This window comes from Diceros bicornis, chromosome 27 (genome assembly GCF_020826845.1).
Source record: "Diceros bicornis minor isolate mBicDic1 chromosome 27, mDicBic1.mat.cur, whole genome shotgun sequence".
NCBI lineage: Eukaryota > Metazoa > Chordata > Mammalia > Perissodactyla > Rhinocerotidae > Diceros > Diceros bicornis.
In genome coordinates, this window is record NC_080766.1 from 39,961,747 (window position 1) to 39,980,660 (window position 18,914).

General features: G+C 43.2%; 1 protein-coding gene across 2 annotated transcripts in view; it reads right to left on the bottom strand.

Annotated features, from left to right (window-relative positions):
- The window catches only part of DSCAM (DS cell adhesion molecule), a 625,552-nt gene that overhangs the window by 47,029 nt on the left and 559,609 nt on the right, over nucleotides 1-18,914 (bottom strand). For both annotated transcript variants that reach the window (XM_058523126.1, XM_058523125.1), the window contains 6 exons: nucleotides 14,214-14,331; nucleotides 12,223-12,386; nucleotides 10,544-10,642; nucleotides 7,332-7,520; nucleotides 5,850-6,140; nucleotides 2,275-2,451 (listed from right to left, as the gene is read on the bottom strand). In XM_058523126.1, coding sequence (XP_058379109.1) covers nucleotides 2,275-2,451; nucleotides 5,850-6,140; nucleotides 7,332-7,520; nucleotides 10,544-10,642; nucleotides 12,223-12,386; nucleotides 14,214-14,331 — 1,038 coding nt within the window. The remainder of the gene's footprint in view (nucleotides 1-2,274; nucleotides 2,452-5,849; nucleotides 6,141-7,331; nucleotides 7,521-10,543; nucleotides 10,643-12,222; nucleotides 12,387-14,213; nucleotides 14,332-18,914) is intronic.

Below are 18,914 nucleotides of genomic sequence, written 5' to 3' on the forward strand. Positions count from 1 at the left end.
CTTATATTCTTCCTGCTGAAACTTTTGTGTTGGCTCTATCTTTTCTCTAGTACATAGAAAACAAAACCACTTCTGGGGAATGAAAGACCACGCTCTTCGACGTGATGTATTGCTTTCTTTGCCAAAACCAACTACAAAATGCTGGTGTCTAGAGGTAGAAATGCCAACAATAAAAATGCCAGTCCCAGGATATTTTCTGGACAGAGCTCTTGCAAAGCAATAACTAAATTACAAGGAAGTATTAAGAAGGAAAATAAAGGATGCACGAGCCTGCCATCAGTCTAACCCAAACATATCAGTGAGAGTCAGCAACATCTTTTCCTTGCTCTTGTCAAGGAAGAGCGAGCTTGGGTACTTAGGCTGTAAGTAGAATAGGAAATAAAACAATAGCTGGGGAGGAAAGAGCATGAAATAGGGGAGGGGGGGAAAAGAAAAGGTGAATTTGGCAGAGGGTAGTACGATGCTGGGAAGCACTGCCTCTATGCTTAACCTTTTGCTGCCAAACACTTGTGATCAAACAGAAATGATGAATAAGAAAATTTTACTGTTGGTTTTAAAAAGTGTTATGTGAACAATTCATAGCCTTCTAAATGCAACGAGTTAGATTTGGCTGCCTGAGCACAACCAGGACACATCCCCTTGGTACGTCAATAACAATGTTCCTGAAGTCCAGACTATGGGATTCTGTTTTCTGTGAAAGAGGGTTATAAAAACATCCTTTTGGTATTTTAATGATGGACACTTGTGAATGGAATCCAGCACAGCTCACCTTACACCAAATTTCTCAACATATTAGGCAATATTACATCTGTATAGTGCTATTTTATGTAGCTCTTGGATGGCCTCCTCTCTTCCCCTCAGTTGGGATTAATCGCTCCCTCTTTTGTGCTTATGCAGGATTTGTTTGAAGCCCCACTTGAGCATTCATGACATTTTTTGTTCTTTTCCTGGAAGATGCTTCTGTGTCTCCCTCCTACGCTAAACCTAGAGTTCAGAAGGCTCTTTCTTTTCATCTTTGCACATCAAGCACCTAGCATGGAGCTTAGGATACAGGCTTCGCTCAAGTAAGTCTGTAGGATTAAAACATACGTGGTTAACGTGATTTAGAAAGGACACTTCAATGAGATTGACAGTTCATCTGAATTATTGGGCTGCAAAAGATTTAAATAGGAGTACTAAAGCGTAGAGATGGAGTGCAATGTACTTCAAATATTTTAATTTGTTGGCAAAGTGAAGGCAAATTGATAGTAAAATGTATTAGTCATGTAAAGAAGAGTACTTTGAGTAAGTGAAGATGTGAAAATCTCACCATGTTCTGCTGCTCTAACTGGATTACGGTGAAATAAAGTATTTTCAGAGAGGTCAACGTTTTCCACATACATCAGCGAGGTTTGGGGCTACCACAGATACGTTTTAGGGGGAGTGCTTGCAGACTTGTTCCTCAAATGTAAATTTGAGGAATATACAGGATGCTGCATACCATTACTCCACACTGCACTGATATTAAAATGTGAACATCTTGCATATGCATTTTACCAAAAAGGCAGCTTGGTTAAATACCCTGACAGGTAAAGAGGAAGGACTCGGAAACACTTGTCCTGCCCAATGTTTCGTGTTTGAAAGAGCTCGTTATCCTCACCCAGTAGAACAAAGGCCAAGTAAGGGCTGCCGGCTGGAAGCTGGAAATAGCCCCATTACCAGAACTCTACAGAGCTGGACTTTATAATAACGGGGACTGCTAACAATGGCTTTCATCTGGCCTAGGGGCTCATCTTCCACTATTGTTTTCTTAGTTAGAGTGAAACTCTTACTCCGGGCTTCAGCTCAAATTTCTAATTCAGGAAAGTGTGTTTTCTGCCTCATAATGCTTTACCAGGACCATAAGCCCTCCATTTCAGCTTCCTGGCAATAAACTAGTTCGCATTTCCAGGGCAAATCTGATAGGTCTTTTCAAAGGAAGCCCTAACTGGTGCTATTGCTGGAATGGCTGAAAATTAAAGAGAGTGGGGTTGAAAAATCCAAGAGAAAATCTGCCTACTGATAGCTAGGATTTAGGAGACTTGTGAGAGGCTGACTTTCACTCCATTTCTGACTGACTGAGTAGTAACACCTGTATGACTTTTCCCCGAAGGCTCTGTGGTCTTGCTGAAGGCATGTCACAGAATCAGGCAGTTGGGGGACCTGGTTCAGAGAGTAAAGGTCATTCCACTGGGGGTTAATTCTCTCCTGCCTGGCTGCAGGCATGTGCAGGGGGTGACTGGAGCCTTGACTCACCTCTCAGCCTCTTCAGCCTCTGCTCCCGCCTCCTTCTCCGCACCACCAGCAGGAGAACAAACAGCAGCAAGACCCCCACCAAGATACAGGAGATGGTCACCAGCATCTTGAGCCCCTCGTTCGTCGTCAGCCCTTCTTCGCTTTGGACAACTGACTTAATGAGTGGAGGGATTGTACCTGAAAGCAGGGCCATGATGTTAGATGGCTATTAATGAAGACAGCATGGCGCAGTTTTTAGGGATGACGGGTTACAAGAGTCGGACCGTGTGATCTGAGGGTGTCCAAGGTGATGAGAAATGAGAGGAACTCTTTATCTAGGTCCTTGCTAATTTATTTACTTGCTCACTCCTCTCCTTCTGCCCAATTTCGAACTTACTCTGTAGCACATCAAATCAGCATCTGCACAAAGGGTAGAGTGCATTTCTTTGACAGGGACTGCATTTTGCAACCTACTGCTGGGTGCAGGCACTTGAAAGCATAATGTCCAGGCTAGGTGCTCAAAAAAGCCACATGCATTTACCTGGAATTCAGTGTCACCCACAGTACAACTGACAGAGGCTGTTTGAAAAATTGCACATCAAAGAAGGAACAATAGGTTTGGCAAGCAGACAGAAGAGAGGCTGCAGGGAGACTGTACCAGACACACTGGCTTAAAGAAACTTAAAATTCCTTTTTGTTTGGTTATTGACTTGCTTTTTATCACAGGTGTAAGACCAAATCTACTTTAAAAACTCTTATTTTAGGGATTCAGAGCTACAGACAACTTTTCAAAGGGGTACCATCTAGGTCTCTGAAGCAAGCTATTTATTGACGAGGCATTGTTAAACAGTGCTATGAAATTCGGATTGCCTAGAATTATAAGGAAATACCTAAATAGACTGAACTCTGAACTATATTAAGCTGCCTTCTATACAGAGGCTTAGTACAATGGGTGCATAGATTCAAACACAGATATCCACTTTTTGTGGAGCGTGCATTTTGGCACCCTCCATTGTGTAAGATGCTCCATTCCACTGTATCTTCCATGTAAAACAAGGGCCAGGAAGTCAAAGATTTAGGAAAAATAATGCAAAAACAATGTAATTGTCCTCTGAGCAAAAATGCTCTTTATCCTGCATCTAGTGAGTAGAACAGAGACAATAGAACCCCACTTCCCCATGTTATCTGCTGAGTGCAAGAAGAGCCTTCTTCCAACTTAGTGTTTTGGGCTGGAAACCCTGGTCTGGAAATGCTCAGAACCCAGGTAAGAAGCACGTAAGGGGTGCAGGTGAGGATGGGTCTGCAAAACCAAGAGATCATAAGGACAAGTGGAAATGTTTGGCCAAGGAAACTGCAGAAGAAAGAGTCAAATAAAGAAATGGAAGAATCTGCAATCTGACTGGTGTAGATGTGAGGCTAATTGTCAATGTTTGTTTTTCCCAAAATGAAGAAAATTCTTCAGGCAGATGAGACAAGAGAAATGAAAAAAATTCTTCAAGCAGATGTGACAAGAGATATTAAAGCTATATATCCACGAGATTGGTTCAAAGAAATCCATAACCTTTTTCAAAGAAAATATAAACATGTATTCTCATTTCCTAGTGTCAAAATCCTTTCAGAGTTCAGAAAATTAAATGTAGTTCATAGGACTTTTTCATGATGATAATCTAAGATCTTGGATAGAGTGAGAGCATTAAATATGTTTTTGGAAGAGAAATATTTAAAACCTGCAGAGTGCTTTGTAAGTTAGAATCACAGTTTCAAATGCTGCACATGAGTAGTTTCTAATTAAGTGGTTGGCTATGAACATATCATCAATGTGCACATTGAAGCTTATGCTCTGGCATCTACACAGATTATAAAGAAGCTGTGTGCCAGAGTGTGATTATTATAAGTAAATTGATATGTCAATAATCTAAAGTAAGAAATATACGTACTGCTCAAATGTGTACCTACTAGCAAAGGACTTTGGGGAAACTTTAAACACTAGGAAAGTTTTTGATCTTTTATTTTGTAAGACTGGAGAATTAAATCATGTCGGGGGAGAAAGCAAGTTAGAAGTGCCGCTCTGCCTGTGGTGATGTTTTGTGATGGGAACATCTTTGAATGATGTGATTCATAACTGAGAAAGTTAGAGAAGCATCAGCCCTTGAGAGAACGGTTACCATCCAGGAGCTGTGCAAGGTGATCCAGGGCCATGGGGCAGAGCACCACAGAGGAGGGGTCCCAGGCTGGTGTGACCAACACCAGGAAGGCTTCTACCTAAGGACCTTCCCCCATTCCCCTCCATTCAGAGGCCCCAGGCCTGAAATGCTGGAGACAAGCCTGGGCTCTGTCTGAGGAGGACTTTGGGGGAAATAGCCCTGACAGGACATCACAGTGTGCCAGAGAGAAAAGAACTGGCTCTCGGCCACCCAGGAGAAAATGGGAGAATGAGGCTTACAGGCCACATCACCTTATTAGCTTCCTTCAGCCGTTTCTGAGGGTCCTTGGGCTCATGGACTCACTTTCCTTAGGACAGTATAATCTGCACTCCAAGGAAGCTCCTGCTGGAGCTTTAACTAGCAAGACTCCACGTGCACATAAGCAGAGGGGGGCCCTTAGCCTGCCTAGCAGTGAATAAAGTATTCAGGCATTGGCTCAGGTACAGCCTTTCTGGGCTCACTCATCCAACACTGGGGTCCAGCCTGATCCACGGGGAGTGGACAGAAGGCTCTGAGGGGAGCTAAGCCAGGAGGCCCAAACATTCTGATAAATTGCAGCTGGTTTTACCTTGTGATTAGAGCACCTAATTCAATCCTTGCCGTTCCCTGAGTGAACATCGCCGCAAGGCTGCAGAAATCAGCACAAAGATGCTGCTATTTAGGACTTTCTGAAGTTCCCTAACCGCAGAACATTCAATGAGCTTTACCAGGCTGGGCATTTGTTCAGATATCAATAAATGGCCCTTGATACTAGTTACAGAAAAAAAGGATAAAAATTTATATTATTTATTTTTGGTCAACTAAACATCATAAGACACCTCACCTGGTTTTCAGAAAGCCCTGGCAAATTGTGTACGTGCGTGTGTGAGTGTGTGAGCTGGCACTAATATCCTGTGACACTGTTCTATTTCCATCGGTGACTCTATTTCTGCGGCGAGACTGACATAAGCTCCTTTACCATGGAAAACTGATTTTGCACATGCATTTTAAGGGCTTAATGAGAGCAAACACGAAAGTTGTTATGTGGATTGGGATGGGGTGTGGAAAGAGGTGGGAGACAACAAAAGCAATGTTAGCTCACGGTCATTGACAAAGGTACAGAACCACGTGGTCAAGAATCCTTCAGCCCGGAGAGAAATCACTCCTGCACCAAGACTCCCTAATGAGATCCCGTTGGCTTTCAGTCCCTTATTTCTGGAACACAGCCACCGTCATGTAAGTACAATGAACTAGGAATCCCTGGAGGGAGCTGATTGAATGGCCCCAAAGCCTAAGGGGATCTGTGGGCCCTGGTCACACTGTGCTAAGGATGGGTGTCAAATGGGAAAGGGACAGTGAGCACATGCATGTCCCGAGACACAAACAGGAGGGCTATAAAGCCAGCCAGCTTACTGCCGTCGTAGTTCAGCGTGGCGAAGTTGGCCTGCTTCTCTGCACAGCCGGCGCTGTTGCACACCCTCATCTGCAGCTCATACCACGTGGCTTCCTGCAGGTCGTACAAAATGTATGACTTGGAGAGAGAGGTCCGCTGAGCTGTTGTCCAGACCGTGGTCCCAAAGGGTCTGTACTCGAGTGTGAAGGAGGTGATAGGACAGCCGCCGTCATTCCAGCCTATGAGGTTCAGCCTCACGCGTGTAGTGTTGATGCTGGCGAAGAGCTCTTGCTCCTTCGAGAACTGGGGCTCTGCAGGAGAATGCACATTGGGGATCAGCCCATAGGATGCATGAACGAGAGCTGTGGAGTAATCACACATTTCCTTTGGGCTGTTTCTCGACCTAGGCGAGAAGCCCAGTCCATGTCTGGGTCACAGGCCATTCACAACTTGTCCTCTATTTATAGGGACCTTATGGACCAATGAGCTGTCTCCAAGTGTAATGTAGGTGTGAGAGGGAAAATTGGGTGGGTAGAGGTTATCTTTGTGTTTCTTAGAGTTCCCTGAAGAACAACGCTATTTCATGTGTGTATTTCCTTGAGCGGTTCTGAAGGACCCATTGCAGTATGCTGGGCTGACTCATTTCCATACTCGTGCAGATGGACCTGACTCAAGAGAAGACAGAGTTGGATTTTGGAAGTACCAACAGGTATCCCTTGCTATCCAAACACTTCATACTGGAGCCCAGGGACCTAATGGATATATTTCTGCATAAATCAATCCCTCATCATCTGAATCCTTACAATACATTCTCTAAATCTCAGGGCCTGATCAAAACAACACCTTTGCCTTCTCATCTCTTGCTCTCCTGCCATCCAGCCCACTCCACTGGATAAGAGGCAGATGTGAGGGAAATCTACAGAGACCTTCTCTTCACCTCTACTCTTACACTCACGTGCAGCTATATCCCTCCCTCTGTCAGGTGTGCCTGGGCTGCAAATTCAGTGCTGAACATCTTTTCCCTGGGGTTCATCTCCTTGAAGGTTCATGTTTCAGATATACAACCAAATCACATTGAAGGTTAACAATCTATCCCAGTCACTTCCCACGTGAGAAGTGGGGCCATATGGCAATGTGAAAGTTATAGATAGAGGGCTCATGGGGTGACTAAGGGCGAAGGTCACCCTAGAAGAAGGTGAGAGGGCAAATATCACATTTCATGGCTGCCCTGCCTGGGCACTTTATGTTGGCACCAAAGCCCTTGATTTTAAAATGACAATCTTCTTTCTAACTGCAAATGAAATAATGAAAAAAGAAATCCAGAATACTCTGTAAGGACTGGCCATCTCTCTCTTTACGCTGCTGTAGTACTGCGAAACCCACTTTGGGAATCAAGTTTAAACACACAAACATGCAAATATATGACGCATCTTTTGTGATTCCAATCCTCCTTCAATCTGCAAAACAGAGGAAATCTAGAAACAACAAGAAGGCACACATACCTTTTCCTAATGTTTTCGCTTCTATGATTTCACTTATGCGCCCTGGGCCTACTCCATTTTGTGCGGTAAGAGTGAACTTATACCAGGTACCACATTTCAGATTCTCCAGGCGGTAGGAACGTTCGCTCGGGCTGATTGGAAAACTTCCCCACTGCTCACTGTTATCCTCGGAGTACTGCAATATGTATCCTTCGGGAAACAAGAAATATTCACAAGAGCATTATTTACTTCCTACCAGAAGTCGGCTGATGTTTGCATTTTGTACCGCATGGGAGTTCTCAGAATTCGAGCATCTTTGGAAAAGAACATGTGAACTCTTTCTGATTCCAGGAAATTTAACCCCGGCTGGGAGAAGTGCTGTGAAGACGTATTGATTAGTAAGATATTTAGGCCACAGGGACATTATTATGGTGGTATTGCTGGATGGTGTGGTGAAAATAAAACCGCTTTCTGCCCACTCCCTTTTAAAAGGTGCACTGGGAAGCAAGGAATGGACACTACATATCTGCCCTTCAGAGCACACATGCCCCAATCTTTGGGCGTGGTCTGAAGTTGAGTTATTTTTAAGAGAACGAAGCTCTGGAAAAGGGATATGGTCTCAATTGGGGTAGGAATCTCCTCAAACATTCCCTGCCAGGGGCACAATTACTAAGGGAATTGGCTCCAAATCCTGTAACTATCTCAACATTTCAATGGTAACCTGGCTTCTCCTTGGTTGGAAAAATCCCTCCAACAATTCATTTCTGCACATGACCACTATTACCTCTACTTTTACTACTACTAACAACAACTGTCCATTTTTGGAGCAGTCACTATGTGCCAAGCATTGTCCTCAGCCCATTACATTACCTCAGGAAGCCCTATGAAATAGTGATTATTATCTCCACAGTACTGATGAAGACCCTGAGGTCCAGAGAGGTTAGGTGACCATTCTAGGGTCCCGTAAGTAAGATTCAAATCCCATTGTCAGAATCTGAAGCCCACCCTCCTTGCCCCTGTGGTCATTGACACATTCCTCCTTATCACGGCCTTCACTCCTGTTACTCCAACCATCTTCCTGGGCAAACCTATCTTATCTATTCTGTCCCCGTCTCCAAATGCAGCCCACCACTAGCCTACCTGGTGCATGGTGTCCTTACACCAATGGACTGCTATCTTCTACCCTGCCGTGGAAATCCACGTTTAACACAAGCTAAGCACTTCCCACTTCTGCACTACAGAGGCTCCTAACCCCACAGTGGCAGCACTAAGTGTGCTCCGAACCTCTCACATGGAAATTGACCATCTCTGATTCCTCCTTCCATGGTCATGGTCGGTATCTTCCCTACTTCCTCCTTTCCTCCCCTCTGGCTATCTGCAGCCTTTTGGTTCCTCCTCCTTCCTGAGCCTCATTTTCTCTTCTGTGTTCCTGATCTACACTCCTCGAAGCTCCTCCAATGCCTGATAGGTGAGTGACGGATCCATGTACTCCGTGCTCCCACCATCATAGCCTGACTCCCACTCCAGCTCTGCCCAAAACACCTCCTTGGTGCCCTGCACATCATAGAGACTGCACTTTCCTTCTAATTTCCACCATCTAAATCACTTCTAGGAAGCTTTTCTAACCCTTGGCTATGGGACCCCCTGTACCAATGACTTGACCATCACCGTGTTTCAAGGACTCCCTTGTTGCCTTTGCTTGGAAACTCTTCATCATAAAAATTGGCCACATTTCTAAGACCTTCCACTCTGACACTCTTCCTGCACTATCTCTCCCATGCTCTCACACTAATGGATCCAAAATTTCATTTCATTTGAGCCTGGAGTCCTGGGTCCCTTGGACTCTTCCCTTGGTGCCCCATTTTTTTCCATAAAAAGGTTCTCTAAGCGGCCTAGAACCTTGGGTAGACCATTTAGATAAGGAGCCTGGGTATCCTCTCTCTTCTGACTCCTGGCCACACGTATCCTCCAGTCACCAACTCTGTAACCTGTGATCCACTTTTCTTCCCAGCTGTTCAGCACCACTTGAGAAAGTCATTAAGCGGTGATAATTGTGACCACTACAATTTGTCTGTTTATCTCCAGCTGAGGCCTCGCTCCCACTTGGCAATGATTTTGTTCATCTATTAATGACTCCCCGTGCCTTTCACATGACAGCTGTTACAAATCTTTCCCACGCTCTTCAAACCCACAAATGCATCCTACCCCCTAATCATCCAACTATTTTAAAAAAATAATCTCACCTTCTTCTTTCCTAAAAAAAGGGGAGATCCTCCCCTTCACCCAGTGGAGTGCTGATAAATGTTTAACAACTGGCTCTTGTAAAACCAAAGAGCCCTGATTGGCAGCATTTCTGATTTTCGTGATGTGTAAATATCTCCAGCCTGGCTCTAGTCACAGAGTAGAAAGATGGGAAGAGATGTGACAACTGGCTCTCATGAGCTGGAAGGAGCTGGTTCCAGCACACCACTGGCTTCACTCTAAAATGCCCTGTATTTCCAGTTGTCTACTCACCTTCCCCTTCTCTTGGAGGAAAGGATGTCCTCTGCCTTTGGAAATCTAAGCCCACCATCCTCTCCCACCCACTCCAGGACCTTTTTCATCACTCAGCCCCTCACTCCTGTGTATCTTCAGTCTCTTACTTTAGATTGTCTCCCTTTTCTTGGTCTGCAACTTGCTCAGAATGATGTTCTCCAAACTCCATTTAGGCTAAATTATCACATTATCTCATTTCTTCAGTATAAACTTTCTTTATCCTTTTTTAGTGTACACTGATTGCAAAAGCTTTGTGCAAATAGATCACTTCCCATTTAAATTCTAGGTTCTCCATCTTTTATTACTTTATAAGTCAGAACACTGTGGTTACTTGAATGAATGATTGATTACATGAATGAATGAATGATACAGTGTTCACAACATGTGGAAGAAACAGCATGCAGAATTTCGAGGGAGAGATTACCAATTTTTTTTTCTTTTTTTGCATTTGTTAATATCTAACTCAGATTGGATGCATAATAATAGTTTTGTGAATGGGACTCCTTGGATGAATGATGAGTTTCAACAAATACCATAAAAATAGATGTGTGGTTTCCTGTTTAGTTAATGGAAGAATGAATTATACAATGTATTTTTTGGAGGAATAAAAAACACAATTATTTGATAAAGATGTGTCACTTATCAGCCTGTAGATAATGACAATTAAATAACTATTGTGGATAACCTATTTCTATTACCTCTGATGGAACTGCCCCCGTTGTCTCCAGGGAGCCAGGAGAGGGTAATGGAAGAAGATGTGGTTTTGGACACTGTAAGCCGAGGCTGATCTGGTGGAACTAGATAGGAAACGGTTTTCAGAAAACAAGAATTAGTTTTTCACATCTTTAATCTTCTTTAACAGTCATTTACCAAATCATTTTTAACAGCCATTTATTAAATAAGTGTTTTAGGTTGCCAAAATATGCAATTCACTTCTGTCAAAATGTCTGTTTCGTTGATATCCTGGGCTAAAGAGATAGAACAGAGTGAATCTATTATTTAAAGAAAATTCAACCACATTTCTACTTGGATTTATATCTAACTCATTTTCTCATCGATTCCTTGAATTTCTGAGTCGTTCATCACTAATTGAAATCTGCTTTAAAATTACTAAGAATACACGCATTATTTTACTCTGAATTTCAGCCATGATTCAAGTGAGACAGATAAAAGGCATCCACTTAGCTGTTCTATTCTCAGGGATGCAAAAAGGGGAGGCAAAGTGTGGCTGGTGGGGAAAAGAATTGTAAAAATTTCCACTTTTTTAGCTACTCTTCCAAGATGCAACACACACACTCAGCTCTTAAAATCAAAGGTGTGCCACTGAGCAGCAGTACATGAACTTAAGAGTTCATACAAGCTCTGAAGAATACATACTCCTAACCAATGAGCCTCAATATTATTTTGGATTAGCTCTGAGGACAGAAACGCTGAAGAAATTCAGAATCAGGTTATCCAAATTATATAGAAATCTTCCCATAAAATGTCCTTCTCTTTTAATCTGAGAGAAGCCTGATATATTAGCCCAAAGGCATGAAAAATTGACCCATCTCCTTAGAGTCATAATAGAGTGCCTGTGTTCTAAAATGCCCTGAAATTCTCCTGACTTCAATTTACTTGAAATTCCAGATCAATTTTGCACTATTTTTAAAAAATATGGTTCTTCCCCTCCCCTCACCTCCCACTGAGGACAATATTGATTTTTTTGTTACTTGTTGTGATTCATTAATGTGACAACATTTAAATCCAAAGAAGCATATGCTTTGATTCTTCTACTAATAAAATATAACTGTGCATCCAAATCTGAACCCAATCAGTGGCCATTTGGGATTTTACACTGATTTTAATGTGACATTCTTGAATTTGTCACATATTGTTTGTGTATGATATCAAGAAAAAATTACTTATGCTGTATTAAATACAAAATTAAATATTATAGCAATATACTTAGAATTTTAGTTAGTGTCTTTTTTACTTACAGTACATATAACAATTTAGTTACTTAGAAGACATAAAAGACCTCAGTTCAGACTTATTTTTGTTTGTGTTCTCTGGATTACATTTATACATAATAGAGTAAACCATGCAATTAGTGGAAGTTATTAAGAAGGACTTTCTCAGCGATGCACACACAAAGAAAAATGAGACTAGGCCCTCTAGATGCAAAACTGTAAACTGTGTTTTCTCTAGGATTATGAATGCTAATTATTCTCTTTTATTTTTTAAATTGTATTTTCCAAAATGAACATACTTTTTTGTAATATGAAAATAGCAATTAGCTCCTTATAAAGGCTTATTTTTAAATTTGTTTAATTTTACTCTTTGCATACGGGCACACATACAAAAACTGTCATCAAAGAGTCCCCAAATTTTGTACCTTGTACTTGTAAATTTAAAATAATTTCATCCGATCCCCAGTTGTTATTGGCGATGCAGCTGTAATAGCCGGAATCTTCCGCCTTTACCGTGCGGATAACGAAGCTTCCATTGCTGAAGATGCTCCTTCGCCCGTCAATCATCACGAGGCTGGGTGTCCCGTTACTACCTCACAGGAAAAAAAAGGCACAGATTAAAGAAATTACAATCCAAATTAGCTGAGGTTGGGGAAAAGCATAAAGACTCTGACCCCTGTGTTCATTGCAGCGTTATCCACAACAGCCAAGACTTGGAAGCAACCTAAGTGCCCATCAAGGGATGAATGGATGAAGAAGCTGTGGTATATATACACAATGGAATACTACTCAGCCATAAGAAACGATGAAATCCAGCCATTTGTGACATCATGGATGGACATTGAGGGTACAATGCAAAGTGAAATAAGTCAGAGGGAGAAGGTCAAATACCCTATGATTTCCTTCATTAAGTAGTAGATAATAACAACAATAAACAAACACATAGGGACAGAGATTGGATTGGTGGTTACCAGAGGGGAAGGGGGGAGGGAGGAGGGTGAAAGGGATAATTCGGTACATGTGTGTGGTGATGGGTTGTAATTAGTATTTTGGTGGTGAACATGATGTAATCTATGCAGAAATAGAAGTACAATGATGTACACCTGAAATTTTTACAATGTTATAAACCAATGTTACTGCAATAAACAAAAAATTAAAAAAAAAAAAAAAGACTCTCTCTGAAGCAAACAATACATTTGGAAGCTTGTATTAAGTAAGAACTAAACTACAATTACATGACCAACAATCAAATAGCTGAGTTTTGTTCTTTGTAAAAAATGGTATGTTGAAGTTATGTCTGTGTTGAGGGCCTAGATTCTGGCTCCTGACATATATCAGTGACTGTCACAGCCCCAATGGGCCTCTCTCTCCTGCACTGTGTAGGCACTGGTGACTTCCTCTTTTCGAGAATTCCTTCTGTGGGCAGAAGTGCCATTTTGACCAAGTCATGTAGGAACAACTAAATTTTGGGATCTCTTGCAGAGTCATTTAAAGTGATAGTTGTTGTTAATAATTTTGACATAAAAAATAAACTGTGGTATCTCAAGAGGGCAATGAGCTGACCCTAATATAAAGACAGTTAGTTTCCTTGCCCTCATAGTCAAGGCCACGGTGGTAACAGTCCAGTCATCTAGGGTCATCCCCACATCAGGCAGAATGCCACTTGACCTTGGGAACTTACTTATTTCCTTTGGATTAACTGACTTTAAAAGAGATGAGAAAAGTGGTCACTGGACGAAGACCATTATTTCCATAGGTTATGTCTTTTAAGTGCTTTAGTTTGAAAATAGGTACTCTTCGGAATCTGTTATCTCTATGCTCATTAGTGAATTCTCAACCCTTTATTTATATCCTAACTTCTTCCTCTGAATAGAGACAAGGCATTTAAAAAGTTCCACTGACAGAATACGTCTCACCTTCTCCCTTCTATCTTAGCTGCTATTATTGTAATAATTACTATTGAGTATGGAAAATCAGATTTATATTAGCAAAGTGCTAATGTATTCCATTTCTTAAAGTTATTTCTCAGAGCATTTGAGTTAGAGTTAGTTGGTCCATTATCTCCAAAGGAGAAGAGATAGGTGTTAAGTCTCACATAACCTTCGGCACATTCATCTCAATTGTACAGGAAACTAACGCCATAAGATACAGAAAACTTCCACAGAGATTATTGCAAGCATTTATCGTGAATTTAAATGCTCTGCATTTATAGAGGATTGACACAATAGATCAGATCTTTTTAGTGCTAACGTGAAGATTCTCCCTCCTCCATCTGCCCTCTGTCTCAGAACAGTTGAAAGGTTTCCTGGAGATTTCATGAGCGTATAACACAAGATTAGACCACTAGACCCAACCATGGTGTGTCTGATGTAATCTCTCAGAGTTGACTAAGGGCGTACATTGGGTTACTGGTTACCTGTCTTTCATCCATTTTACTGCAGGAGAAGGGTCCCCGACAGCTTTACAAGGCAAGGCGATATCTTTCATCCAGGGAGTAGTCACCGTGCCACTGAAGGTCAGGATTCGTGCAGGAGCTGGAGCACCAAACAGAGCAGAAGCCCAGTTACTCCACCGACTTTTCTACACAGAGGCCAAAATGACCTTCCCCACTATAGCAACACCCCACAAAGAGGCGAGCGCAGCACTGCCAATTAACCTTACACCTGTCAATGCTATTCTCTGGTGTCAGGTGTTTACAAGAGATTTTCATTGTAAGGACATACAAATAACTGAAAATCCCTATTGTAACATTGTTTTTTCCCTTCTATTGACTAAACATGAAGAGCCTAAATTAAATATTGAGGCTTCATAAGCCCAGCAGCTCCAAGCTGTGCTTTCTATGAGCCCAATTATTTTTCGAAGCACTTTATTAAGTAATTTATCTCAACACCAAAAACTACACATTAAAATAGATTTTTAATATCTGAGAGAATAGACAATACAAAACATAAAGCCCCAAAAGGCAGGAAGAAGTAAAGCTGAACAACTTCTATTTATCAATTTTGTGGTACTTTCCTGACTTTATTACATCAACTCGATCTTCAGCACAAACAGTAAGAAAAATGAAAATTTTCAGAGTGGCCTCTCTCAAAGAACAACCGTTTACTTGGGCCAGCGATTCTGACGTTTGAACAGGAGCATCATCCAGGGGCATCTGGCATTGGCACAGTCCCCAAGTAGCAGGAGACCCCAGGAGGTAGAGAAGAAGCAGCCCAGGGTGGACCTGTGTCAGTAGGGGCCTCTTTGAACACCAGCAGGGCCCAGCACTGACAGGCTCCTAGCACCACCTTCTTGAGTGAGACACAAAGGATGACAGAGACACCAAGACACAAGTCTTCCAGAGGCAAAATGATCTTCCCGAACTTTGCCATACATTGGGACAGTACTTTCTGTAGTGCTCCCTCCAGAATCTCAGCCTGATCAGATGCACAGATGTGGTCTCCAGACTACAGGTGGAAAGTGGCCTCAACCTGATTCTGGGCCCATAAAAATGGGACCAGTGTTGGGACGCCTGTACCACTTCAGGCTTGAGGGTTTGGATTGGCCAACAGGTGTGGGGAGGAAATTCCCCAGGAAAGCCCTGGAATTCCAGAAAAGGCGGAGTTCCTGGAGCCAACTCATTACAGAGACAACCTGGTTTAGAACACAAGCCTTGGTTATTCAGGTCTACCAAACAACTCCTATTTTTGTTGTTCTGAGCTCTGTGGGCAAGAGCAGAGAGAGAGGAAGAGGAAACGCCAGTGGGCTCAGAAGCTGGGCCTGTTTTGTGCAGCAACAATTACGCAAAACCCAACCATGTGTTTGAAGCAATGTTCCCTGCCTATAGGGGAAACTGAAGCTCTTCCTCCTTAGAGCAAGGTCTTCAGAGACAGACATGGATCGCACCCTTTACCATGGAATGGAGTGTCTAGGGCAGAGATCACGCTGTTAGTCATTGACATCGCTGATTTATCATCTTGATAAGAGAACTAGGCCCATCAGGTAGCATTGGATTTCTGGCATTGGTAGTTTGGCATTTTCCCTTTCAAATCTTTCAGACTGTCCTTTTATGAGGAATATTCTAGCAGCAAATTGGGGGTGACTCGGGAAACCCAGCTAGAGTTAGGGTCTTCCAAGCTTTTTAACAGCCCCCTCTACTCTAAGAAATATATTCTACATTGAATCCCAGAAGCTGCACACATATTGGGATGTGTGTGTGAGTGAGAACAAGTGTACAAATTAATACTTACTGTGTTTGGTGCATTCTGATATTTTCTACTTTTTTTTCAAGTCTAGTCTAGACTATTTGACTGTATTCCATTCTATTCCATTTTATCTCTTTAATATGCTGGCTATAAGCCCTAAAATTAATTCCAGGACTTAGGAATGATTTCCCATCAGCGTTTTGAAAAACATGGCTAGAATTACTTCATCTTCAAGCCCAACACACCTGGTTTCTAGAATTAATGCCCATTAGTGACAGTTGGAATTTAAGGGGTCCTAGTCTGAAATTCGAAGACTAAGCAACAGAACACACTAGACCTGGTTTTCAAACTGCAGCAGGCAAGAGAATCACCTAGAACCTTTGTTAAATACGCAGATTCCTACTCTGGCCCTGTGAGTAAGCGGATCTTTGGTGGGCTCAGAGATCCTGTCTTTTAACAAGAACCTCAGGTGATTGTGATGTGAAACTGTAGGCCACCTGCAATCCGGACATCACTTCTGGTTCCTCTACTGACCTCAGCCATTCGACCATGCTCTCTGGGTCCATGCCCTAGCCCTGGGCTCCTTCCCAGGTTGGCGTTCCCCTAGGACTGGGTACATGGTTCCATTCTGCCACTCCCTTCACAAGAGCAGCAATCTTCTTCTTGAACCTAACTCTGGATTTTGAACTTGGCTACCTGTCAACAGATTTGCCATAGCTGCCAGCATGCCTTGATCTCCCAACAATTACAAAATAACCTGCACCATGGCCCGTGGGCAACCCTGTCCTTCCAGCTTGGACCTTTCAGTTTTTATGGTTTGCTAGTGTCTGGGGCTTCTGGATGGTATCTGCCAGCCTGAACATCTGCTCCAAACCTGAGGCATTTCCTAGGTCATCCCCTTTCCGGAAAACTCATCAAGATCAACCCTAACTCTGGGTGAACCTCACTTGAGCGTGAGAAGCTGAACATTTCTGGAGAGGTCCATGTGATTCAGGAACCACTGTACAATCATGATCACCAACCTCAACCAGACTCTCAGCTTTCCCTGCCCGTCTGTTTCCTCAGTAAATTCCTTCTCACTTCTCTGCAGTGATGATTTTGTCTTGTCCCTCTTCTTCTCAAACTTCTGATCCTCCTCCACCACCCCCAAATTGTTTAATACTTGATAGAAAAAATAGAAGGCACCTCTGGGAACTCTGCATTTCCTGCCATCAAATCTACAAACTTGTGTTTCCTCCCACAAACCTCAGTCATGTGGCTGCCACTCTTTCTCCCGTGTTATCAACCTCTCCCTCTCTGCTGGAGCCTTCTGTTGCCCTACAAACATGCACTGCTAGCTGACATATTAAAAAATAATAAAACCAGAGCCTTTACCTGGGTGAGACCCCCACCCTCGCTCCAGCTTCTTGTCACTTCTTCTGGGAGATGTATGTTCAGAGAATTTTTTGCCCAGTCAGTCTGCTTCCTCACCTCCCATCCACGTTCTCCATCATCCAGTCTCATTTCTGTATGCCCCTCCCCACTGAAGCTGCGTTCAGGAAGGTCGATGAAGTTCCCTACATGGCCAAACCCAAGGGCACTGCAGTCTTGTCCCACTTGACCTCCCAGCAGCAGCTGCCAAGCTGACCGCTCTCTCCTTTTCGAAGCATCTCTGTTGAGTTCCCAACACCACCCTCCTGGTTCTTCTCCTGCCTCTCTGGCCTGACCCCTTTTCTCTCTACCAGCTCCTGCGCCTCTCCCTCCCCTGTGTAAGCTGACGTTCCTCAGAGCTATTCCTGGACCTGACTCTCCACTTCTCCTCTGTCTTCCAGTGGGCGCTTCCCATCCCAGGTGGGAGGGGTGTCTAGGTGCTGACCACTCTCCGTTTCTGCCTCTTGACAGAGGTCTCTTGAGAGGCGGCATTGGCCTCATCTGCACAGACATCTTTAAGCGGACGGCTCTCAGTCATCTCAGATGTAACAAGTCCAAATGTCCAGATCTCCTTCCACCTGCTTCACAATCCACTTCTTCCACAGTCTTCCTCATCACTACATGACATCTCTAACTGCAATAACTCATGCTAGAATTTGGGGCTTTATTCTTTCCCTCTCCCTCTCTACTCCCTGCATGTCTTCCACTCAGTCCTGTCACTTCTTCTCCCAGGACACATCTTGGGCCCGTCCACTTCTTCCAGCCCTGTCTGCTGCCATGCTAGCCCAAGCCATGTTGCCTGACTGCTCGGACGCCTCTCTGTCTCCTGCATTTTCCACTCTTACCTCCCTGCAATCCGTTCAGAATATAGAGATCAGTGTGGTCTTAGAAAACATGCCTGCCATTAATTGTCACAAACGCTCCACGCTGATATAAGACGTCAATGATGGGGAAACCAGGTACAAGGTGTGTGGCCATTTTCTGTACTAGCTTCACAATTTTTCTGTAAATCTAAAGCTGTTCTAAAAAATAAGGTTTATTACAAACACATACACACACACACACACAAACACACACACAGGATCATGTCCCTCCTCTGGTTAAAACCGTATGGTGTCTGCACATTTTGCTTCGAGTGAACTCTGAAATCCCTTCAAGGCCCAGCATGGCCAGGCCCCTGCCTTCCTCCCCAGGCTCACCATAGACTACTTTCTCCTCCGCAGACCCACGGGTTCCAGCATCCCGGACTTCCGACATGCTACACTCTTTCTCTGAGAAGCTGGAGGCCTTCTCATGTTGGGACATCATTTCCTTCCCTTGTCATGGAACTGCATTTACTCTTACTTATGTGGCCAAGTCCATCCACCACCTCCAATGTTCTAAGTGAGGTCCTGTCATGGTGCTTCTTTATAACACTTACTGCAGTTTGCAATGATAAATGTATTTTTGTGATGCTTTGTTTACTGTCTCCCCACCCAACTGTGAACTCTGTGAGGGCACGTAGTAAACATTTATATATATAT